Genomic DNA, 26085 nt, shown 5'->3' with positions numbered 1-26085 from the left:
GCGATCAGGCCCCTGCTGCGAGATCGCTGGTCGTGTCGGAATGGCCTGGACCTTTTTTTGGTCGTTGAGGCCCCGCTGACATCGCTGAATCGGTGTGTGTGACACCGATCCAGCGATGTCTTCACTGGTAACCAGGGTAAACATCGGGTTACTAAGCGCAGGGCCGCGCTTAGTAACCCGATGTTTACCCTGGTTACCAAAAAAAACAAACAATACATACTCGCCTTCTGATGTCCGTCAGGTCCCTTGCCGTCTGCTTCCTGCTCTCACTGACTGCCGGCTGTACAGCGAGAGCGCAGCACAGCAGTGACGTCACCGCTGCGCTCTGCTCTCAGTGTTCGGCGGCTCAGTCAGAGCAGGAAGCAGACGGCAAGGGACCTGGACACCGAAAGGCGAGTATGTACTGTTTGTTTTTTTTGGTAACCAGGGTAAACATCGGGTTACTAAGCGCGGCCCTGCGCTTAGTGACCCGATGTTTACCCTGGTTACCGGGTGCTGCAGGGAGACTTCGGCATCGTTGATGACAGTTTCAACGATGCCGAAGTCGTTCCCCTGATCGTTGGTCGCTGGAGAGAGCTGTCTGTGTGACAGCTCCCCAGCGACCACACAGCGACAAAACAGCGACGCTGCAGCGATCAGCATCGTTGTCTGTATCGCTGCAGCGTCGCTGTGTGAGACGGGGCCTTAAGAGCACACTCAGAACTAGAGGGAAAAAAAAAAAATTGTAGCAGACTTCTTTTTTCTCTCCTTTCTCAGCCAGTAATTTAACCCTTTTTTGGGCCGGTCAAACTGTCATGATTCTCAATGGCGAGAGAACATAGCCCAGCATATATGAGAACTAGCTCTTGGAAGATGGAAACTATACTGACCATGAACTAAACCTGCCGCACAACTAGAAGTGGCCGGGTAGCATGCCTACGTTTTTTTACCCCTAGATGCCCAGCGCCAGCCGGAGAACTACCTAATCCTAGCAGAGGAAAAGACAGTCCTGGCTCACCTCTAGAGAAATTTTCCCAAAAGGCAGACAGAGGCCCCCACATATATTGGCGGTGATTTAAGATGAAATGACAAACGTAGTATGAAAATAGGTTTAGCAAAATCGAGGTCCGCTTACTAGATAGCATGAAGACAGAAAGGGCACTTTCATGGTCAGCAGAAAACCCTATCAAAACACCATCCAGAAATTACTTTAAGACTCTAGCATTAACTCATAACACCAGAGTGGCAATTTCCGCTCACAAGAGCTTTCCAGACACAGTAACGAAACAGCAGCTGTGAACAGGAACAAAATGCAAAAACACACAAGGACAAAAGTCCAACTTAGCTGGGAGTTGTCTAGTAGCAGGAACATGCACAGAAAGGCTACTGATTACATTGTTGACCGGCATGAAACTGACAGAGGAGCAAGGTTATATAGCGACTCCCACATCCTGATAGGAGCAGGTGAACAGAGGGGATGATGCACACAAGTTAAATTCCACAAGTGGCCACCGGGGGAGCCCAGAATCCAATTTCACAACACTGCACCATGTGTCTCCATCCTGCCCCATGTTCCCATGATTCTGCACCATCTGTCTCCATCCTTCCACATGTTCCTGCCCCATCTGTCTCCATCCTGCCCCATGATCCTATAGCATGTGTCTCCATCCGGCCCCATGTTCCTGCCCCGTGATCCTGCATCATGTGTCTCCATCTTGCCCCATGTTCCTGCCCCATGATCCTGCACCATGTGTCTCCATCCTGCTGCACCATATGTCTCCATCCTGTCCCATGATCCTGCACCAACTGTCTCCATCCTGCCCCATGTTCCATCCCCATCTGTCTCCTTCCTGCCCCATGATTTTGCACCGTGTCTCATTCTGCCCCATGTTCCTGCCCATCTGTCTCCATCCTGTGCCATGTGTCTTCATCCTGCACCATGATCCTTCACCATGTGTCTCCATCCTGACGCCCAAACGTATTGCCGCTTTCAATAAAACAAAACAAAACACTTTCTCCTTACCTGACCACAGTCAGTGACATCATACGCCTGTGACGTGTGTGCTGGTGTTAGCTGCCAGCCTGTATTTGTCTGGCAGCTTTTACCTATTGCCGTGCAATTGGGTTTGGGCCCCCTCTGCTCACCGGACCCCATACACCAGTAAGGGCAGCAATGCCCTGATGGCAGCCCTGCATGTGCACATGCATGGGAGAGTTTGTAAATCTTTTATTCCTTTTTCTGCGAGCTTATTCACTCAATTTTTCGACGTGAACTCCACTGTAAAAGATGTTGTGTTCATATGCCTTACCGGAAGAGTCTGTAAGTCTTTTATGTATTTTTCAGCAATTTATGAGCACAGACCACATCAAAGTTGCATGTGCAGGGAAACAAAGAGCCTATAAAAGTCAAATTTTGCAAAATGTTTAATGAAACTCAATTTCAATGTGAACAAACCCTTTAGAAAAATATTAAGATTTGAGAGTCCTCAGTGGTTGATCCCTTTGAGAGGCTAACTGAAGAGATGGAAACAAATTGCAAGCTCTCCAGACTACTCAAGTCTCTTCATCATTCTTTATACCCGATTCTATATATTTATTTGCCTAACATACAACAGAAATGTGTCATGTTTAACTTTACCCCTTTTAGAGATCATTTCATCATTTCATCTTCAACTTGCTTAACTGTTTACAATAATATCAATTTTGACCAGGGGTGCCTATACTTTTACATGCCACTGTATGGGGCCTAAAGTCCCTTTAGGCTTTATTGCAGATTTCTCATTGAGACCTAGAAGCTTTAGGTTACCCTTTTGCAAATAAAGATTTCCCAAAAATTTTGCACAAACCACACACATAAATATACCATATATCTTTGAGTTTTGTCTGTCCCCCCGCACATCATTAGCAATAATATCAATTATTTATTATCCAGTTCAGTACTATGTGTAATAATCTATAAAATATTCAAGAACTGACCATATGTGCTTCTATATATTTATTGTAGTTTTGGTCTTGGAATATTTTCTTTAAATCTTCCTCGCTATCTTGCTGTCATCCACTTATCTTTTCCTGTATCACCTCTTCCCCTCCTTCCCTCCCTCTTTCAATTTTTCTCCTGTTCTTCCCCCTCACAGGCCTGGTGACAGAGTTATGGTGATGGATGACTCAAACGAGGATTGGTGGAAGGTGAGAAATCTAGATTTTATGGTCTCAGCAGGTAGAACGAGGAGAGAGAGATGCAGTAAACAAGTGAAAATAGAGTGGAGAAAACCAGGTCTTCCATTGTCTCAGAACTGCAAGACGTGTCAGAGATAAGTGATAGAAAGGTGTAAAACAATAGGGATGGACAGAAATGTGTAAAAATGAGGAATATGTGGATAGAAGAGAGCAGAAATGGTTTTATGTACATCATCTTTACATTTATGAAAGCATGTAATTATTCATGAGGGACCCCTCCACCCACAATTTACCCGCACCGGCAGCCTTATTCTACATAAGTTATTGTCAGAGCATCCAGGCCCTCCTTGGTGTGTGGGCAGGCGATTGAGGTCACACTGTGATAAACACAGAGGGAGATCACAGACGCATGCACAAGGAAAAAATGGAGAATACAAAGGGGAAAACATTAGACGTGATAATACAAATGTACGGAGAGCTTTAGTCATCCTAAAACTGGATACACGAAAACATCTTTCTGACACAATCTTCAGCACATAATGCACCACCGGAAGCTGAGGGTTCTTACACCATTGTTCTCTGAGAGGCATTCGCATTATTTTCCAGCATTTAGCTCATCTGGACAACACAGGGGTTAGGGTATGTTGCTCCCCAGTCATCTTTTTCAATCAGAGGAACCAGCCAAGTTGTTTTGGAGGAAGACACTTCAGGCAACACAGTCGTTTTTGTACCAAAGCATCTTGATTTGCCATTTTTTTTTCGGTGGAGGCTCTCTCTCGGTGCTTTTTTATGGTTTTGACCTCCAGTGTTTTTTTTTTGTTTTTTTTTTAAGTGTTTTTCAGCATTTTTGTGATTTCTTCATTACTGGCCAAAACACTTGAAAAGACACTTGGGCGCTTCCGAGCATCTTTTGAGCCTTCCCATTTACTTCTATAATAAAGTATAGTGCTCACTTTTTTTAACCTCATCAAGTTTCCAAAGACGCCAAACTGTTAAAAGTTGCCCAAACGCCTGAACAAATGCACATTAAGTCTTTTTTAAATAGAGGTTCATTTTTTGTGCGTTTGGTTAGCGCTTTTTCAGACAGTTTTTAGAGAGGAATTCATCTGCAACGGTGTTGTTCCCCACATACCTTTAAGATCTTGGTGGTAAGACATGTAGGGAATATATTACATGATGAATATTAAGGTCTAAAATCAGTGGCATAAAATAGGTGTCAGCACCATGAGCAAGATAAATATATTAAATCATGGTCGCACTGGCCCACCAGAGAATCCACCGGCGGGCCTTGGCTTCTCCTTCAGGGACATCCATAGTAGCAGATGTTTGCAATTGTCAGGGGTCAGGTGCAATGACGTCACTCTGGGGTCATCAATCATACTATGCATGTGTAGGATAATTCAATTTAGGGGGTATCATGTTATGTGTGGAGGGGGTGGATTTTGTGTGAGCATTATACTTAAAGAGAGACGTGAAAGAGGGCTCATAGTATGTGAAAACACTAATGGCATCTCAGTGCAAATAATATTGATGTCTTATACCTCGGATAGGTAATGGGTATTGGATCGGTGGGGTCCAACACCCAGCACATCTGCCAATAATTTGTAATAGCCAAAAACCCCTTTTAATGATAATGCATTGGGTTTGTGTATATGAAAGATGAGACCTCTAAATCAAGTCCTCTCGTGGGCCAAATGTTTCCCAGTCCAACACTGTATTACGTCCTCTAACCCTTGGAGAGTTAGCGCACCCTTCTACCAGTCCAGCAGTAATGAACCTCTTATCACCAAGCACACTGATATAATTATAGATTGCACTCTGACGTTCTTTCTTTTTCCTCAAATCTGACACAAAAAAGTAAAAATAAAAAAATATACATTGTTATAATATATTTTTATGTACTTATTTTATTACCCTAGCCCTAAACCTAACTCTAGCCACCAAGAAGACTGCCAATGCTGCTTAGTGCACTGAATCATTTAACAGTGGAAAATGGGGAGGAGTGGTGGGGCGTGTTCAGGAAATTAGTACATCCATAAAATTTGGTGATCTGGAGCAACCGCATCTATGGCTCTCTCCATAGTACTACACCACTGCCAACAACTGTCTCTATGGGCTGTATTGTATCTGCATATGCCTGCGATATCATAAATACTCTGCCATGTACCTGCCTGAAATTTAGATCCTATGATGACCTGTACTTTCAGGGGAAATGTTGTGACAGGACTGGCTTTTTCCCAGCAAATTTTGTACAGCGGGTACGGCTGGGGGAAACCGTGTGGAGGAGCACAAAGACATTCCATGGCGTGAAAGAGCAGGGGCAACTGAGTGTGAAAGAAGGACAGGTACGTAATTTCCCCTTTTGTCATAGCAAACTGTGATGCTGTTAGTATGGGTCACTGGACCAGTGGTCAGCCTGGGAACTTTCAGGTTTTTATACAACTGCCAAAATAGGTCCCATGAAGACCATCCCCATAAGATCTATCACTGATTTTCAAAAGTCCTTCAGTCAAAAGTCGTAAAAGATGGGGCTATGACACATATTACTTATACAACTATGGATACCTCTCAAAAGTGTTAAAAAATTCTTTAAGATTGTGATCTCTTGACTTTGACTTTTTTTCACCTCAAAACATGTTTAAGTGTAGAATTGGTGTGAATTGATTCACACATCCCATTACATCAGTGGTCTGTTGCCGTGGTGCAGGAAAACTGCCTAATCCCTAGCTCTTCTTTTGATTAGCTAGCCTGGTGCAACATCATTGTTACATCACTCCAGTCCAACTAATCAAAACAAAAGCTGGAGATGACAGCAGGTGAGACAGACTATTGTTGTGGCCAGTGGAATAGGACGTGTGAATAGATTCGCTATAACTCTATTCATGTGTATTTTTTATTTTCTCAGATTTGCGTAGGCGTTGGAAAAGCAGAATCTGAAGGCCTCATTAAAGTGTCAAGTGGGAAAAAGAGAGGCCTGGTGCCTCAAGACTGTCTGGTTGAGGTTTGAGAGGCAACACCAGCTTTAGCACAGAGACGTACTGCGCCATGAGAGCAACTGAGCTACAAAAATAATTGTTATCTCAAAAGCAATAAGGCCTTCGGGGGGCTCTGATGCTACTGAGTGACATGGTAACATTCGGAAGACTCTACTTCTCTTAGGAACCCTGGCAGTGACATCTTATTGCAGAGCCTAAAAATGCTGCATTAAGCCTTTTCCTCTTTTTCACCCTCTCTCTTTATATCTATATATAACTTCAAGTATATAAATGCGTATTTTGCAATATTTCCACCAGGTATCTGTGACATGATCACTCAGGGCCATCTCTTCAGGGAAAGTCTCTTAGTGACCTCTTACTGGGACTGAGATGTCATCAACTTAAGCTCTAGGTTTACCCAATTTTGCAAGTCTGTGGCAGGAGGCTCTCCCTCCAAGCATAAAGCATTCGAGGAGTAGGGTAATTGTCGCAGTCAACTCCAGTCACATTTCTCCCTTCTTTAGAAGTAAGCAGGAGTAAATACATCAATATTTATATACCTCTTTAACAGAAGAGTGTCAGAAGAGTGTGCGAACGAGAGATCATGGAGCGCACGTTCTGCAGGAATGATGCAAGTCGCTCTTTTAATGACATGCTGTCTGCATTTTTAATAGAAGAGATATGAAATATTCATCTTACATATCTTTCGCTAAAACAGTAATCTAATACCGATAGAACAAGCAAAGTTCAAATATATGAGAGGAGGAAGGCGTTGTGTGCCAGGGTTGGCATCCAAATTATTTTTGGAGAAAGGGAGATAGCGGTGTGCGGCGGAGGTCTGGGTGCAGAATACAGAGACTATAACTTGTATGTATATTTATTAGGGGAGGGTGGGGGTATTGTTTTCGTAAACATCTTGTAAAGATTTATGCATAGAATGATGGAATTTTGGGGCAATTATCTACAAATAGACTTAGTGCAAAAAATGTGAGGTTTCTAAAGACTACAGTATCCTATCAATGGCTGTTAGATGTATAGCATGCATCCACAAGTTAGAAAATAGCTTTTATAGCTTTTTAGAGAGCAAACTATGCACATAAGTGCAGGCGATTTTATTGAATGGGTAAGCAGACCGTGACTCAAAACAATAGAACAGCGTGTGCCAAGAGCTTAGTGCCAGAGATAGAACTGTGCCCACCAGCACCTATTCTCCGTCTCCATTGCTCCTCCACTCATTATATCTGTGTATATATATATAAATGTATGTGTACGTCCGCCCCCACATCCAGCCTTCAGGCTATTCCCTGTCCTATGCTCTGCCTGTACCATATCTGTTCCACACAGAGCCCCAGATACCACGAGACCCTCTGGCAGCTCCAGCACTTCTGTCGTTACCCTTTCAGTGCTGATCAGGGGATCCAGTACCGGTGTAAATATATATAAGTGTTAATGTATCTGTTGTTATTAAGGTGTCAGAAGAATGAAATCTCTTCAGTGATGTACTAGCCCTTTGCAGTTTTTCCTTTATTTTGTGTTATTGCTGTGTCAGCTTTAAGATCCAATGAATAATTCATTTTCTTCCGTGGCTATATCAGTCACCTTCAAAGCTTCCTACCATTGCTATGCACCTTTAATTTCTACTTTATATCCAGTTGTGTCCTTCAGCCATTCTCTCCCTCTTATCTCTCACTTCTTTTTATTCTGTACATTTATTTGCATTTTTGAATAATTGTTTTTACTTTTTTTTTATTCTATCACTGGTCTGGTGTCATGATAGCATTACAACGCCATCTGCTCACTTTCCGAATCCTGCATGTCTTCCTATTCTGTCTTATCCGTCATTTCCTTTTCTTATATCTTAGTCTTTCCTTCTCAATCTCCTTCAGACACCATTCTTCAATAAATATCCTTTCTTGAAACTGATACATGAACTGATTGTCCTCGATCGAAGTCAGCGCCACATCCATAGGTTGTTTTTGGTATTGTCCCTCCATTGAGGTGAAAAGCAGTATCACACCAATCTATGGAATGGACATCTGTAGTTATGCTTTTGAAAGAAATAAGTCTTATTTTTCTCATTTGAAACATCTCTTCAAGACCATTCCCAAACCAGATGCATTCCCTCATTACTTCCAGTTATTACCATGCCTTGAGTCACAAATCTGACATTCTACCAATTTTTTAGATAACCATTCCCAGTTACAATATATTATAAGTATGAAATGTACCTACGCTCTTTTTTGCTGCTCTCCATAAGTTTGGGAACCGATTGTGTGATAGTGATGTAAACTCCCATTGCCCAGCTGTGCCAGTGTTGCCCCTAATCAATAGTGACAATTAATGCACTCTATACGATCTCACTCGTCACTTACCCATAAAGCCAGGTTTGTATTCAAGTATGATCTTCCATCATACCCAAAACTGAACTTTTCTTCATCTTGGGCAAATATTTAGTTTGCTGCCCCTAACGTAGTATCTGAAAACCCAACTCAAAGTGCCCAGGACGCCAAGCAAATACTCCACTAGCCTTCCTGGTTCCCATGTCACAGGGCCAGTAGGTGCCTCCAGAGCGTATTCTGGCCATGGCCTACCTTTAGTCTCCTAAATGTGAATTATTTTCTCCTTATGCTGCCAGATGTGTAAAAGGTCAATTTCCTCCAAGTTATCTGTGCATTAAAAGGAGTTATGCCTTTCTATACATGGCGCCAAAAGATCTGTAGGTAGTGCCATGGCCAGGCTCCATCTGACTCCACTTCATATTCCAATAGAAACATCTTAAAAGTGTCTTAGTCACTTCCCTTCCTAAATAAATCTCCTCTATTTCTTCTCTTATCAGTCTCAAAACAAAGCTCCATGCACACGCTGCAGCACTTCTATACTTATCGCCATCCTCTGATCCTTGTCCTTCCTGTTCCCAGTTCTTTATTTTAGACTTTTCTACTGCTCTTTTAAATCATAAGACAGATTCACTCCTCAAATCCAAACCTCTGTTCTTCTGCTTGTCACCTCCAACCTGCATTAACCCATTATTGCTTCCTTTTTGGTTCCTTGCTCTGCATCCTTAGTTCCCTCTCGTCCTGATTTCTAGCCTCCCTTTCCTTCCCATCTCCCTGAATTCTCTCCTCTCTCCATCCGCTCTGTTGCCCACATTCCTTCCGCTCCATTTCTTGGTCTTGTCCTTAGGGCTTGCACTGCTTTTTAATGCCATATTCCATCTTGCCCATGCTGCATTGTGTAGCAGTGCTAGGTACCTTTATTCTTGCCTTCTCCACAATTGCACTATCATCTTTAGCCATTAATGTAAAGACTGAGTGACCCGTCCCGCGAAGAAAAGGAGTCTACCACCATCGCAGTTTGCATGGTCTTAAACGGTTTCCTTCTATACACCTTGTTATCTTTGTATTTCATTAGCAGCAATAAAGGACCTGATAAGGCAATTGCCTACTACAACTCTGTAACAATAAAGTGGTATTAACTCTTTATTGAGACTTGTTCAGTTTTTTTGTGTTTTAAGTACTCATTTTCTATACTTTGATTAATGGCACTGTCTGCTTGTAAAATGTATTGAATCTCTACTGGATCCATGCTGGTATTTTCTTATGTGGCCAGGATAAAGAGTGGTACTACAAAACTTTTGAACCTTACCCATGCAGAATGAGACATACCTAATTGTCCCAAAATCAATAGCGCAAGGACAACTAATTAGACATTAAGAGCATTTCATATTTCTATGATTTTTCCTGACAGTGTAGAACTGCCTTACAGTAGTTACTCAAAGGATTGTTAAATGGGCTTATATCCCTCCAAATATCTATCTGGAGTTTTCGGCTTAGAGGGGGATCCCTCACACAAAGAACCAAGAAATAAGAAAAAGCTCCTACTATTATTCCTAGTTCATCCATGTAATAAGGTTGGCCACTCAATTTACTTGCAAGCATACACTCGATTCCTCTGAAGTAGTGGTTAAAATAGCTGATTTAGCAGGTACAAATCAACTTACTGAAGTATCCTGATTAAGACTTTATGCACACAGCTCAGACGATGGCAAGGAGCCTGTACGGTGACACAAGGAACGCCCACAGTTCTCGATGGGTTGTAAATAGAGATGAGCGGTGTTCGAGTCGAACTGTTCGCCAATTTCAAATTCGAGCTGTTTTGGGCGGTGTTCGAGTCGTTCGACGAACCCGAACAATTTGCTTAAAATTCGGCTGTTCGAGTTTCTGTTCGATAACTGTTCGTTCACCAAAAGCCTAGCTTGATTTGCACATTAAAACTGTTTATCATTGTTAATGGACTGTTTCAGTGTATAGTGGGCCGGGGATAGATCTGTGCTGAAATAACGCCGATCTCCATTTTTTTTTTCTTTCCCGCATTTACAGAGGGGCGGTGCAGTCTCTCAGCCTATCAGCAGTGCGCACACACACAGCAATGGGCATGTGATGCACACAAGCAAGGGCATGTGTCATTGGCTGTTTATGTCACGTCACTCCTTGCCCAATGAGAACCAGCCATTTGCCCCGTCGTCACCATTTCCTCACTGCTGCAGCTTAGTGTTAGATGGCACCGCTGCTGCTGTGGGTGCTATACAGTCAAAGAGTCTTTTTTTGCCAGCAAATTTTCTGAGAGATAGGTTTAGGGAGTCGGGACTAGTTGTAATATCAGCCCTTTTCAGGGTAGGTTACAGCAGTTCATAGCACTGTTTGCCAGGCAGGTCTGAGCCAGTGCTGTGCGAGTGTTAGTCACAGCATTTGGTGTAATCTAGCTCAGCCAATCCTTTTGGGCTAGTAGCATTGTCTGATAGTCATCTGAGTAGCCCGCCTGTGAAGCTAGCTACACCGCCTGTGTATCTCAATTTTTAAGGCATCTAACCCAGTAAATCGTTTTGGGGTTTTGGGCTTAGTAGCAGTGTCTGTACGTCAGCAGAGTAGCCCGCCTGTGAAACGAACTATACCGCCTATGTATCTCAATTTTTACTGCATCTAACCCAGTAAATCGTTTTGGGGTTTTGGGCTTAGTAGCAGTGTCTGCACGTCAGCAGAGTAGCCCGCCTGTGAAGCTAGCTACACCGCCTGTGTATCTCTATTTTCACTGCATCTAATCCAGTTGATAGTTTTGGGCCTAGTAGCATTGTCTGCACGTCAGCAGAGTAGCCCGCCTGTGAAACAAACTATACCGCCTGTGTATCTCTATTTTCACTGCATCTAATCCAGTTGATAGTTTTGGGCCTAGTAGCATTGTCTGCACGTCAGTAGAGTAGCCCGCCTGTGAAACAAACTATACCGCCTGTGTATCTCTATTTTCACTGCATCTAATCCAGTTGATAGTTTTCGGCCTAGTAGCATTGTCTGCACGTCAGCAGAGTAGCCCGCCTGTGAAGCTAGCTACACCGCCTGTGTATCTCAATTTTTACTGCATCTAACCCAGTAAATCGTTTGGGGTTTTGGGCTTAGTAGCAGTGTCTGCACGTCAGCAGAGTAGCCCGCCTGTGAAGCTAGCTACACCGCCTGTGTATCTCAATTTTTACTGCATCTAACCCAGTAAATCATTTTGGGTTTTGGGCTTAGTAGCAGTGTCTGCACGTCAGCAGAGTAGCCCGCCTGTGAAACAAACTATACCACCTGTGTATCTCTATTTTCACTGCATCTAACCCAGTAAATCGTTTTGGGGTTTTGGGCTTAGTAGCAGTGTCTGCACGTCAGCAGAGTAGCCCGCCTGTGAAGCTAGCTACACCGCCTGTGTATCTCAATTTTTACTGCATCTAACCCAGTAAATCATTTTGGGTTTTGGGCTTAGTAGCAGTGTCTGCACGTCAGCAGAGTAGCCCGCCTGTGAAACAAACTATACCACCTGTGTATCTCTATTTTCACTGCATCTAATCCAGTTGATAGATTTGGGCCTAGTAGCATTGTCTGCACGTCAGCAGAGTAGCCCGCCTGTGAAACAAACTATACCGCCTGTGTATCTCTATTTTCACTGCATCTAACCCAGTAAATCGTTTTGGGGTTTTGGGCTTAGTAGCAGTGTCTGCACGTCAGCAGAGTAGCCCGCCTGTGAAACAAACTATACCGCCTGTGTATCTCTATTTTCACTGCATCTAATCCAGTTGATAGTTTTGGGCCTAGTAGCATTGTCTGCACGTCAGCAGAGTTGCCCGCCTGTGAAGCTAGCTACACCGCCTGTGTATCTCAACTTTTACTGCATCTAACCCAGTAAATCGTTTGGGGTTTTGGGCTTAGTAGCAGTGTCTGCACGTCAGCAGAGTAGCCCGCCTGTGAAACAAACTATACCGCCTGTGTATCTCTATTTTCACTGCATCTAATCCAGTTGATAGTTTTGGGCCTAGTAGCATTGTCTGCACAACAGCAGAGTAGCCCGCCTGTGAAACAAACTATACCGTCTGTGTATCTCTATTTTCACTGCATCTAATCCAGTTGATAGTTTTGGGCCTAGTAGCATTGTCTGCACGTCAGCAGAGTAGCCCGCCTGTGAAACAAACTGTACCGCCTGTGTATCTCTATTTTCACTGCATCTAATCCAGTTGATAGTTTTGGGCCTAGTAGCATTGTCTGCACGTCAGCAGAGTAGCCCGCCTGTGAAGCTAGCTACACTGCCTGTGTATCTCAATTTTTACTGCATCTAACCCAGTAAATCATTTTGGGGTTTTGGGCTTAGTAGCAGTGTCTGCACGTCAGCAGAGTAGCCCGCCTGTGAAACAAACTATACCGCCTGTGTATCTCTATTTTCACTGCATCTAATCCAGTTGATAGTTTTGGGCCTAGTAGCATTGTCTGCACGTCAGCAGAGTAGCCCGCCTGTGAAGCTAGCTACACCGCCTGTGTATCTCAATTTTTACTGCATCTAACCCAGTAAATCATTTTGGGGTTTTGGGCTTAGTAGCAGTGTCTGCACGTCAGCAGAGTAGCCCGCCTGTGAAACAAACTATACCGCCTGTGTATCTCTATTTTCACTGCATCTAATCCAGTTGATAGTTTTGGGCCTAGTAGCATTGTCTGCACGTCAGCAGAGTAGCCCGCCTGTGAAACAAACTATACCGCCTGTGTATCTCTATTTTCACTGCATCTAATCCAGTTGATAGTTTTGGGCCTAGTAGCATTGTCTGCACGTCAGCAGAGTAGCCCGCCTGTGAAACAAACTATACCGCCTGTGTATCTCTATTTTCACTGCATCTAATCCAGTTGATAGTTTTGGGCCTAGTAGCAGTGTCTGCACGTCAGCAGAGTAGCCCGCCTGTGAAGCTAGCTACACCACCTGTGTATCTCAATTTTTACTGCATCTAACCCAGTAAATCGTTTTGGGCTTAGTAGCAGTGTCTGCACATCAGCAGAGTAGCCCGCCTGTGAAGCTAGCTACACCGCCTGTGTATCTCAATTTTTACTGCATCTAACCCAGTAAATCATTTGGGGTTTTGGGCTTAGTAGCAGTGTCTGCACATCAGCAGAGTAGCCCGCCTGTGAAACAAACTATACCGCCTGTGTATGTCTATTTTCACTGCATCTAATCCAGTTGATAGTTTTGGGCCTAGTAGCATTGTCTGCACGTCAGCAGAGTAGCCCGCCTGTGAAACAAACTATACCGCCTGTGTATCTCTATTTTCACTGCATCTAATCCAGTTGATAGTTTTGGGCCTAGTAGCAGTGTCTGCACGTCAGCAGAGTAGCCCGCCTGTGAAGCTAGCTACACCGCCTGTGTATCTCAATTTTTACTGCATCTAACCCAGTAAATCGTTTTGGGCTTAGTAGCAGTGTCTGCACATCAGCAGAGTAGCCCGCCTGTGAAGCTAGCTACACCGCCTGTGTATCTCAATTTTTACTGCATCTAACCCAGTAAATCGTTTTGGGGTTTTGGGCTTAGTAGCAGTGTCTGCACGTCAGCAGAGTAGCCCGCCTGTGAAACAAACTATACCGCCTGTGTATGTCTATTTTCACTGCATCTAATCCAGTTGATAGTTTTGGGCCTAGTAGCATTGTCTGCACGTCAGCAGAGTAGCCCGCCTGTGAAACAAACTATACCGCCTGTGTATCTCTATTTTCACTGCATCTAATCCAGTTGATAGTTTTGGGCCTAGTAGCATTGTCTGCACGTCAGCAGAGTAGTCCGCCTGTGAAGCTAGCTACACCGCCTGTGTATCTCAATTTTTATGGCATCTAACCCAGTAAATCGTTTTGGGGTTTTGGGCTTAGTAGCAGTGTCTGCACGTCAGCAGAGTAGCCCGCCTGTGAAACTAACTACACCGCCTGTGTATCTCTATTTTCACTGCTTCTAATCCAGTTAATAGTTTTGGCTTAGGAGCAGTGTCTGCACTGTCCGACGAGCCCTGGTGCAATACGTTATGACATATAGCCTGGGCCAACGAGATCAAGAGGTGGGGCAAATCACGCTGCAGGAGTGGTCTCAGATCAGGGACCTATGCATCCTTCTGCACAGTTTTGAAATAGCAACAAAGATGTTTAGTGCTGACGATGCCATTATCAGCATGACCATTCCGTTGATTTACATGCTGGAGCACACCTTCCACAGTGTTCGGAGTCAGGTGGTGGAACAAGAGGAGGAGGAGGAGGAACAGGAGGAGTCGTATGCAGAACGGATTATATCTTCAAGGTCAAGAAGGTTGGCAGCACCAAGGCGGCTGGCATTGGAGGCTGGGGGAGAGGGATTACCGAGGGTGCATGGTAGCAGCCAAACTGTTGAGGAAGGTGCAGGAGGCGAGGAAGAAGTGGAGGACGAACTGGCGCTGGGCATGGAAGTCTCATCAGATGAGGGAGACCTTGATCAAATTTCTGTTGTGCGAGGTTGGGGGGAGAGGGCAGACGATGGAAGCATGATTCTCACCTCGCCACCACCAAGACAACAAGGACTTGGTCCTCCTGGATGCGCAAGACACATGAGTGCCTTCTTGCTGCACTACCTGCAACATGACCCTCGGATTGTCAGAATCCGAAGTAATGCCGACTACTGGGTTGCCACGTAATCACTGCACTCATGTAGTTAAAGTTGCAAAAATCACAGGTTTTATTGAACTTGAATCAGTGAAAAAGGTGCTTGGCGAATATTTTTAACGTTTCGGCCAGCCCGTGGCCTTGCTCACAAATTCGCTGTAGCAAAGCAAGAAAAAAATAAACACAATATTACAAATAGATAGGTGTACATATACATATTTACATATTTACAAATAAATTCTCAAAAATCCATGTTAGAGATACTGACAGCCATGGTTGGACCCATATATCCAGAAATGCAGATCATAAATTATATCCAGTAAATGAATCGGAAATCACAGAGATGCAGAAGAGAGTATTTCAAAGAAAATGCATATACATGGTATAGAGCCATAGCAAGGTAAGAAGACATACCCCAATAAGAATCTGCTGTCTACAGTAAGGGTACCATATGTCTGATGAGTCAGATACAAGAGCACAGTTGTGTAACCTGGAAGGAATAATGTACAGTAAGGTAGTCATCAAACCTGTATATATCCACAGTTGTATAGTCGACAAGGGAAGAAGTATTATATTGGAATGCTGTAGTCAAGCTGCATTCATGTGGGGAAACCCCGTTTTTAACATGTTAGGGGGAGACGTGCACTGGATCTCACGTGGGGGTAGGCTTGGTGTCCAGGGTATATTGTACATGTACTAACCAAACAGGTATGGTATATTCGCTTGTCCGTGCACTACATTTGTGAATCCAGCCGGAGGGAAAAGAACTGCTGAAATATAAATTGGATATATATGAAGGTATGAGAGGGGGGAATCCTATGTTACCAAAGTGTGAAGACAAGGGGGGGGGGGGGCTTATGGCGTACCTGTCCTGTATATATAACCATCAATCTTGACCAGGTTATGTGATGTCTGTTGCTTCTGAATCCTCACAGGGGTAGCTGTGAAGGATAGTACTGTGGGTAAGAGAATAATATGTAACTAGGACCTGGAGCAAGAAATTGGGAAATGTATGTAAAATGTGGTACTGTATGGACTCTTCAAGTACCTGTCTCATATAAGGACTCAGGGGTACAGGTTGGTTTGTATAGTCCTTGTGTGGTGTGGTATATCACAGGGGCCCACCGGGTTAATACTGCTGTAGGCAAGAGAATAACAGAGAAATCAAGACCCTATGAGAGATTCATAGTTTACTTAACTGTCGGCTGTGCTGAGGTCTCACATCAGTTGTTCCTTGTTCTCGTCCAAGGCGAGGTGGTAACCATGTGAAATTACTCAAACAACGTGAGACATTTTGGATTTATACTCTCGATACTTTACATCCGCGTGGCTTGAACCGTGAGATTGACTGGCTAACCTAGATTCTGTCTCCCATGTAGATTCAATGACTTCCTATCCAAACAAACGTTGCAACTTGCACAGCCTAGCCGGTAAGATGCACACCCCATTAGTTCCATCATGTTTCATTTTTTAGGATCTAGATAACCTTTATTCCTTCCCCCGTCCTTTTCAGCTAAGAATTTTTGCCCCCAAAAAACTAGTCCGGTTTCATTTCTTTGTTTCCCTTTTTTGGATAATGTCGTTCATTTTTATTTTCTCCAGTTTAATTTTTTTTCCCATTTTTGGCCATTTTTTCCAGTTTCTTTTCTTTTCTTTTCATTTACTTTATTTCTCCCTTATTTCATTTATTTCTTTTGTTTATCAGTTTGGACTCCTACCACCAGCATATCTGTGTACCATAATATGTATATGCCATGACTATATTCATTGCTTGTATTCTTTATTTATATTGTATTCGCCCAGTGTCATCTTATGCACTATCCTGGCCTGATTACATATCACTCATTTACATTGTATCTGACCAGTGTCATCGTAATCACTTATTGCACATCACTGGCACACAGCGCTAGGTAGTGTCTACACCATACAAACAGTGGTCTCAGGATACAACATACAGACACATATGTCCCAGCAACCTGATGACACACACCAGCTCTGACAAGCATATTAGTACCCAGTTCAGCAAAGTGCAGCCACAGTAAGCACAGCACCTGGGCGCATTGCGCAAGCGTCGGCTATTCCCTGAAGTGCAGAGGAGCTTTGCCATATGCACAGTGCGCAGGTGCCGAGACCTCGGCACTTGATGGCACAAATAGTACCTACTGCGCATGCGCCGGCGTCCCCCTGCACATCCGGTCACATGACCGGCCGGACACTATATTAACTTTGTGGACAATACCAGGACTAGCCTACCTCACTGCCTTGACACAGGATTGTGTCGGCATTTCCCACTAGGCCACCAACGCTTGCTCCACGCGCATGAAACAAGGAACAACTGATGTGAGACCTCAGCACAGCCGACAGTTAAGTAAACTATGAATCTCTCATAGGGTCTTGATTTCTCTGTTATTCTCTTGCCTACAGCAGTATTAACCCGGTGGGCCCCTGTGATATACCACACCACACAAGGACTATACAAACCAACCTGTACCCCTGAGTCCTTATATGAGACAGGTACTTGAAGAGTCCATACAGTACCACATTTTACATACATTTCCCAATTTCTTGCTCCAGGTCCTAGTTACATATTATTCTCTTACCCACAGTACTATCCTTCACAGCTACCCCTGTGAGGATTCAGAAGCAACAGACATCACATAACCTGGTCAAGATTGATGGTTATATATACAGGACAGGTACGCCATAAGCCCCCCCCCCCCCTTGTCTTCACACTTTGGTAACATAGGATTCCCCCCTCTCATACCTTCATATATATCCAATTTATATTTCAGCAGTTCTTTTCCCTCCGGCTGGATTCACAAATGTAGTGCACGGACAAGCGAATATACCATACCTGTTTGGTTAGTACATGTACAATATACCCTGGACACCAAGCCTACCCCCACGTGAGATCCAGTGCACGTCTCCCCCTAACATGTTAAAAACGGGGTTTCCCCACATGAATGCAGCTTGACTACAGCATTCCAATATAATACTTCTTCCCTTGTCGACTATACAACTGTGGATATATACAGGTTTGATGACTACCTTACTGTACATTATTCCTTCCAGGTTACACAACTGTGCTCTTGTATCTGACTCATCAGACATATGGTACCCTTACTGTAGACAGCAGATTCTTATTGGGGTATGTCTTCTTACCTTGCTATGGCTCTATACCATGTATATGCATTTTCTTTGAAATACTCTCTTCTGCATCTCTGTGATTTCCGATTCATTTACTGGATATAATTTATGATCTGCATTTCTGGATATATGGGTCCAACCATGGCTGTCAGTATCTCTAACATGGATTTTTGAGAATTTTTTTGTAAATATGTAAATATGTATATGTACACCTATCTATTTGTAATATTGTGTTTATTTTTTTCTTGCTTTGCTACAGCGAATTTGTGAGCAAGGCCACGGGCTGGCCGAAACGTTAAAAATATTCGCCAAGCACCTTTTTCACTGATTCAAGTTCAATAAAACCTGTGATTTTTGCAACTTTAACTACATGAGTGCAGTGATTACTTGGAACTATATAATTTGTGGGACCCAGCGTCCCGTTCACTAGCACCGTGAACTATATTGATTGAGTGCTAGCTTATCGTATTTTCTACTGGGTTGCCACACTCTTAGATCCCCGGTACAAAAGCAAATTTGGCGAAATAATTCCTGCCATAGAAAGGGATTCACGCATGCAGGAGTATCAGCAGAGACTGTTACAGAATCTAACATCTGCTTTTCCACAAAACACCAGTGGTGCACGTAGTGAATCTCTGAGTTCTAACTTGCCAACCGTGGGACTATCGAGTCATCACTCAAACCGTAACAGTAACATCGTATCTGGTGGTAACAGCAATTTTTTCCAATCGTTTCAAGATTTTTTTTAGACCATCCTTTGCAAGGCCACAGGAGACAAGAAGTCTGATGCACAGCCAACGCCTAGAGAGGAGGGGACAAGAGTATCTCCAAGTTAACATCGATGCCATGACTGTGGAACTGGACCCTTGCTCATTTTGGGCTTCCAATCTTGAAAAATACCCTGAGCTCGCCACTCACGCCTTGGAGATCTTGTCGTGCCCCGCAGCCAGCGTTCTCTCTGAACGTGTGTTCAGCGCTGCTGGTGGTGTGCTGACAGATAAGCGCACGCGGCTGTCCAGTGACAATGTAGACAGACTAACTTTCATCAAGATGAACAAATCCTGGATCCGCAAGGACTTTTCTACCCCTGTGTCATCTTGGGGAGACTAAAAGCTTGATCATTTTTGAAAATCACCTCACCAACCATTTTAAAAAACTCTGGCGAAATTGATGCCACTTAAGTGGTGTCTGTGGCCGAATTTTTGGAAAAAATGGAGACTCTTTGATTTAGTTTCCTTGCTGAGTTTTACATGACGTTGCCATCGTCAATTCCAGGTGGGTGGGGTCGTCTGCAGAGTTGTTTACTCATACTATGGCCTGGGATTCAGAGGTCTGCTCCAAAGCTTCAGTGTCTGCTAGTCAGCAGAGTAGCCCAGCCACCCACCGCCTGTTTACCTAAGTACTATTTTTAACAGCATCTGGCCCAGGAAATCCTTTGGGGCCTAGTAGAATTTGGTGCTACTCAGCAGCGTATTTCACCCATGAAGCAAGCTACACCGCCTGTTTACCTAACTACTATTTTGTAACAGCATCTAGCCCAGGAAATCCTTTTGGGCCTAGTAGAATTTAGTGCTACTCAGCAGCGTACCCCACCCATGAAGCAAGCTACACCGCCTGTTTACCTAACTACTATTTTGTAACAGCATCTAGCCCAGGAAATCCTTTTGGGCCTAGTAGAATTTGGTGCAACTCAGCAGCGTACCCCACCCATGAAGCAAGCTACACCGCCTGTTTACCTAACTACTATTTTGTAACAGCATCTAGCCCAGGAAATCCTTTTGGGCCTAGTAGAATTTGGTGCAACTCAGCAGCGTACCCTACCCATGAAGCAAGCTACACCGCCTGTTTACCCAACTACTATTTTGTAACGGCATCTAGCCCAGGAAATCCTTTTGGGCCTAGTAGAATTTGGTGCAACTCAGCAGCGTACCGTACCCATGAAGCAAGCTACACCGCCTGTTTACCCAACTACTATTTTGTAACGGCATCTAGCCCAGGAAATCCTTTTGGGCCTAGTAGAATTTAGTGCTACTCAGCAGCATACCCCACCCATGAAGCAAGCTACATCGCCTGTTGATCTAATTACTAATTTTTAACTGATCTAGCCCAGGAAATCGTTTTGTACCTAATAGCATTTTGTGCTACTCAGCAGAGTACCCCACCTATGAAGCAAGCTACACCGCCGGTTTACCTAACTACTATTTTTTAATGGCATTTGGGCAAGGAAATCCTTTTGGGCCTAGTAGCAATTTCTGCTACTCAGCAGAGTACCCCACCCATGAAGCAAGCTACACCGCCTTCTTTCTTTCTCAATCTAACCCCTCGGCTCTGGAGTGTCCACTCTCCCTCCAGCTCTCTCCTTCTCACAGGTGGACTACCGCATGTTTTCACACTGTGGCAAATCTTTTGGGCCCAGGCATAAGTCGTCGAGGTAATGGATAATATGTGCCGCCTTACAAACGTCCATGACGACACATTCGAGGAAGCAACTAAACGCCTCAAATAGTGAGCAGGATATGGAGCACCCCATGGGAAAACAGCGATCTATGTAGTATGCTCCTTCACAGAAGCAGCCCAATGGGAGGACACTATTCGGAGGCACAGGTAGTAACCGGAACGCCCCCTCAATGCCTGTTTTGGCCATTAGGGTGCCCCTTCCCAACTTCTTGACCCACTTGATTGCCTCGTCAAAGGAGGTACAGTACATAGTACTGTACTTGGTTCCACGTCGATGTTGTCGTTTACTGACCTGCCCCTTGGATATGACAAATGGTGGATTAGTCTGAATGTATTGGGTTCATTTTTTGGCACAACTCCCAATGGGGGTACCACTACGTCTTCTAAGGAAAGTGTTCTGAATGGACCCGCCACCATTCTACCTAAAGATATTTCTTTTTTTTCTTTTTTTTGTCAAGACGTCTGGGTGTTGGTAGAGTGAGTTTAGATTTTTACTCCAGCCTTTCTTAACTTTAGAAGGGCATGACATGCAGGGGCGGGCTGGGCTGGGTGGCAGAAATGCATATGCCCCCCGGGCCGGTGTCTAAGCAGCTGCACAAGGCCGCTGGAGGACTGGCAGTGACTGTAATACATAGCGCACCTGTAGTGCGCGATGGTGTCATCCCGCCAGCAGCCCTGACATGCAGGCTGCAGGGGTATGTGATGAGCAAGCTCCTATGTGCCACTGCCACTCTGAGGGAGAGAGCCAGCAGCCAAGATGAAAGGTCAGCATACCGGCCTGTGTGTGCACGGAGCTCCGGCTTCTCCTGCTCTTATCTGCTATCCCGGCAGAGAAGGAGAGACGGGGGAGGTGCCGGGACAGTGCAGAGCTGTGAGCAGGAGAAACTGAAGAGCTGCACATGGACATCAGCCGCTGTGTGTTTGAGCTGTGTGTGTGTGAGATGTGTGTGTGTGTGTGAGCTCTGTGTGTGTGTGAGCTGTGTGTGTGAGAGCTGTGTGTGAGCTGCATGCTTGTGTGTGAGCTGCGTGTGTGTGTTAGCTGCGTGTGTGAGCTGCATGTGTTTGAGCTGTGTGTGAGCTGTGTGTGAGTGAGCTGCGTGTGTGTGTAAGCTGCATGCATGTGTGAGCTGCGTGTGTGTGTGAGCTGCGTGTGTGTGTGAGCTGCTTGTGTGTGTGAGCTGCATGTGTGTGTGTGTGTGTGTGTGAGCTGTGTGTGTGTGAGCTGCGTGTGTGTGAGCTGTGTGTGTGAGCTGCGTGTGTGTGAGCTGCGTGTGTGTGAGATGCGTGTGTGTGAGAGCTGCGTGTGTGTGTGAGCTGCGTGTGTGTGTGAGCTGCGTGTGTGTGAGCTGCGTGTGTGTGAGCTGCGTGTGTGTGTATAAGCTGTGTGCGTGTGTGTAAGCCAGAGGTGTATCTAGGGTTTATGGCACCCGGGGCAAGAATTCACAGATTCACATACACACACACACACACACACACATTCACACATACACACACACATACACACATTCACATACACACACATACACACACATTCACATACACACACACACACATACTGTACATTCACACACACACACACACATACACACACATTCACATACACACACATTCACACACACATTCACATACACACACATTCATACACACATTCACATATACACACACACACATTCACACACACACATTCACATACACACACACACACCTCTCACCTCTCCTCGCGCTGCATCTCATCGCCTTCCTCTGACACAGCCGGCCGCTGAATGATGACGTCATCCAGCGGTGCCTGTGTGAGAGGAAGCAAGAGGAAGCAGGAAGACAGATCGATGGGCAGCGGAGCTGCAGGGATTTCTCCCTGCCCCCCGCAGCCACTCTGCAGGGGCCCTCCTCCACCTCTGCACACGTTGGGAGCCGGTGCGCTGCAGCTTTTCTGTGCCAGCTGTCAGCTTGACAGTCGGCACAGAGAACAGCTGACTCCCAGACCGGGGGCGGCAGAATGCAGACACCGGGGGAGACACTGAGGACCGCCGAATTAGGTGGCCCGACTGCGCCCCCCTGCCGGCTGCGCCCGGGGCACATGCCCCGGCTGCCCCCCCTAGATACGCCACTGGTGTAAGCTGCGTGTGTGTTTGAGCCGTGTGTGTGAGCTGCATGTGTGTGTCATTATACAGTGGGGCCATGCGTGTGCCTGTCATTATACAGTGGGCTGTGCGTGTGTGTGTCATTATACAGTAGGGTTGTGCGTGTGCCTGTCATTATACAGTGGGGCTGTGCGTGTGCCTGTCATACAGTGGGGCTGTACATGTGCGTCATACAGTGGGGCTGTATGGGTATGTCAGTATACAGTGGGGCTGTCCATGTGTGTGTGAGCTGCGTGTGTTTGTCATTATACAGTGGGGCTGTGCATGTGCCTGTCATTATACAGTGGGGCTGTGTGTTTGGGTCATTATACAGTGGGGCTGTGCGTGTGTGTGTCATTATACAGTGGGGCTGTGCGTGTGTGTGTCATTATACAGTGGGGCTGTGTGTGTGTGTCATTATACAGTGGGGCTGTGTGTGTGTCATTATACAGTGGGGCTGTGCGTGTGTGTGTCATTATACAGTGGGGCTGTGCGTGTGTGTGTGTCATTATACAGTGGGGCTGTGCGTGTGTCTGTCATTATACAGTGGGGCTGTGCGTGTGTGTTTGTCAGGGCCGGACTGGCCATCGGGCACTTCTGGCAAATGCCAGAAGGGCCGGTGCCAGTAGTGGGCTGCTGCACTGTTCCTCCCCCTCCCCCCCCGCCAGTGCCGCCGCCGCCGCATTTAACTATACCGGCGTCTACGACGCCGGTATAGTTCAATGCAATGATGGAGGAGAAAGCGTCACCTGACGCCCCCTCTCCCATCATTCCCCGCTCTGCCTCTGACACTGCGGGTGCGTGATGACGTCATATCATCGCGCACCTGCTGTGTCCCGGGCAGACTGCAGCCGCCGAGACAGGAGACAGGAACCAGGAGCAGCGCGGGCAAAAGGAAAGGTGAGGAGAGTGTTTTGTTTTTTTTAACTGGACTGTGGGGCCATTATCGGGGGGGGGTGACGAGATGTGGACTCTGCTGTATATACCCCTGCGTGGGCTCTGCTATATACACCCCTGTGTGGGCTCTGCTGTATACACCCCTGTGTGGGCTCTGCTGTATACACCCCTGTGTGGGCTCTGCTGTATACACCCCTGTGTGGGCTCTGCTGTATATACCCCTGTGTGGGCTCTGCTGTATACTGTGTGGGCTCTGCTGTATATACCCCTGTGTGGGCTCTGCTGTATACTGTGTGGGCTCTGCTGTATACACCCCTGTGTGGGCTCTGCTGTATACACCCCTGTGTGGGCTCTGCTGTATACTGTGTGGGCTCTGCTGTTTATACCCCTGTGTGGGCTCTGCTGTATACTGTGTGGGCTCTGCTGTATACTGTGTGGGCTCTGCTGTATACTGTGTGGGCTCTGCTGTGTATACTGTGTGGGCTCTGCTGTGTATACTGTGTGGGCTCTGCTGTGTATACTGTGTGGGCTCTGCTGTATATACCCCTGTGTGGGCTCTGCTGTATACTGTGTGGGCTCTGCTGTATATACCCCTGTGTGGGCTCTGCTGTATACTGTGTGGGCTCTGCTGTATATACCCCTGTGTGGGCTCTGCTGTATATACCCCTGTGTGGGCTCTGCTGTATACTGTGTGGGCTCTGCTGTATATACCTGTTATGACTCCAATGGCAGAGGGTCTCAGAAATAATTACTAAGTCTGCAAACACAATAAACCAGCTCATAGGGCCGTGGTAACTGAGCTGACCATATATCTAATCCTAGCACCACAAATAGCAGCAGCCGGGGAACGTGCCTACGTTGGTTCTAGACGTCTCGCGCCAGCCGGAGAACTAACTAACCCTAGAAGGGAAAAGAAAGACCTTTCTTGCCTCCAGAGAAAAGACCCCAAAAGTTGGATACAAGCCCCCAACAAATAATAACGGTGAGGTAAGAGGAAAAGACAAACGTAAGAATGAGCTAGGTATTTAGCAAAGAAAGGCCCACTAGCTAATAGCAGAATATAGTAAGATGACTTATATGGTCAGCAAAAACCCTATCAAAATATCCACGCTGGATATTCAAGAACCCCCGAACCGTCTAACGCCCTGGGGGGAGAACACCAGCCCCCTAGAGCTTCCAGCAAAGTCAGGAATCACATTTAGTACAAGCTGGACAAAAATAAAAGCAAAGCAAAAAACCAAAAAACAAAGAAGCAGGACTTAGCTTAATTTTGCACGAACCGGGACCAGCAGACAGGAGCAAACAGAAAGGATCTGATTACAACGATGCCAGGCACTGGACTAAGGATCCAGGAAGTTTATATAGCAACACCCCTGGACTAACGACCCAGGTGGGTGCCAAACTGAGGAAAGACAATCCCAGAGTCATATCACTAGTAACCACAAGAGGGAGCCAAAAAGTCTAATTCACAACAGTACCCCCCCTTAAGGAGGGGTCACCGAACCCTCACCAAGACCACCAGGGCGATCAGGATGAGCAGCGTGAAAGGCACGAACTAAATCGGCCGCATGCACATCAGAAGCAACCACCCAGGAATTATCCTCCTGACCATAGCCCTTCCACTTGACCAGATACTGAAGCCTCCGTCTGGAGAGACGAGAATCCAAGATCTTCTCCACCACGTACTCCAACTCGCCCTCAACCAACACCGGAGCAAGAGGCTCAACAGAAGGAACCACAGGTACAACGTACAGCCGCAACAAAGACCTATGGAACACGTTGTGAATGGCAAACGACACCGGAAGATCCAAGCGAAAGGACACAGGATTAAGGATTTCCAATATCTTGTAAGGACCGATGAAGTGAGGCTTAAATTTAGGAGAGGAGACCTTCATAGGAACAAATCGAGAAGACAGCCATACCAAATCCCCAACACGAAGTCGGGGACCCACACCGCGGCGGCGGTTGGCAAAACGCTGAGCCTTCTCCTGTGACAACTTTAAGTTGTCCACCACATGATTCCAGATCTGCTGCAACCTATCCACCACAGAATCTACCCCAGGACAGTCAGAAGGCTCCACATGTCCCGAGGAAAAACGTGGATGGAAACCAGAGTTGTAGAAAAATGGCGAAACCAAAGTAGCAGAACTAGCCCGATTATTAAGGGCAAACTCAGCCAACGGCAAGAAGGTCAGCCAATCATCCTGATCTGCCGAAACAAAACACCTCAAATAAGCCTCCAGAGTCTGATTAGTTCGCTCCGTTTGTCCATTAGTCTGAGGATGAAAGGCAGACGAAAACGACAAATCAATGCCCATCCTAGCACAAAAGGATCGCCAGAACCTGGAAACAAACTGGGATCCTCTGTCAGACACA

The 26085-nt window shown here is 45.7% G+C and overlaps 2 protein-coding genes across 4 annotated transcripts in view; one reads left to right on the top strand and one right to left on the bottom strand.

Annotated features, from left to right (window-relative positions):
* The window catches only part of STAC2 (SH3 and cysteine rich domain 2), a 307072-nt gene extending 297461 nt beyond the window's left edge, over nucleotides 1-9611 (top strand). For all 3 annotated transcript variants that reach the window (XM_077252334.1, XM_077252332.1, XM_077252333.1), the window contains exons 9-11: nucleotides 3114-3165; nucleotides 5364-5501; nucleotides 6062-9611. In XM_077252334.1, coding sequence (XP_077108449.1) covers nucleotides 3114-3165; nucleotides 5364-5501; nucleotides 6062-6163 — 292 coding nt within the window. In that variant the 3' untranslated portion in view covers nucleotides 6164-9611. The remainder of the gene's footprint in view (nucleotides 1-3113; nucleotides 3166-5363; nucleotides 5502-6061) is intronic.
* Nucleotides 7970-26085, bottom strand: part of LOC143767015 (zinc finger BED domain-containing protein 4-like) — a 30612-nt gene continuing 12496 nt past the window's right edge. The window contains exon 3 of the mRNA XM_077255033.1: nucleotides 7970-8152. Within this exon, the coding sequence (XP_077111148.1) occupies nucleotides 7970-8152 (183 nt within the window). The remainder of the gene's footprint in view (nucleotides 8153-26085) is intronic.

The sequence above is a fragment of the Ranitomeya variabilis genome, chromosome 4, assembly GCF_051348905.1.
Source record: "Ranitomeya variabilis isolate aRanVar5 chromosome 4, aRanVar5.hap1, whole genome shotgun sequence".
Lineage (NCBI taxonomy): Eukaryota > Metazoa > Chordata > Amphibia > Anura > Dendrobatidae > Ranitomeya > Ranitomeya variabilis.
This window is presented reverse-complemented; position numbering and strand designations above follow the sequence as displayed.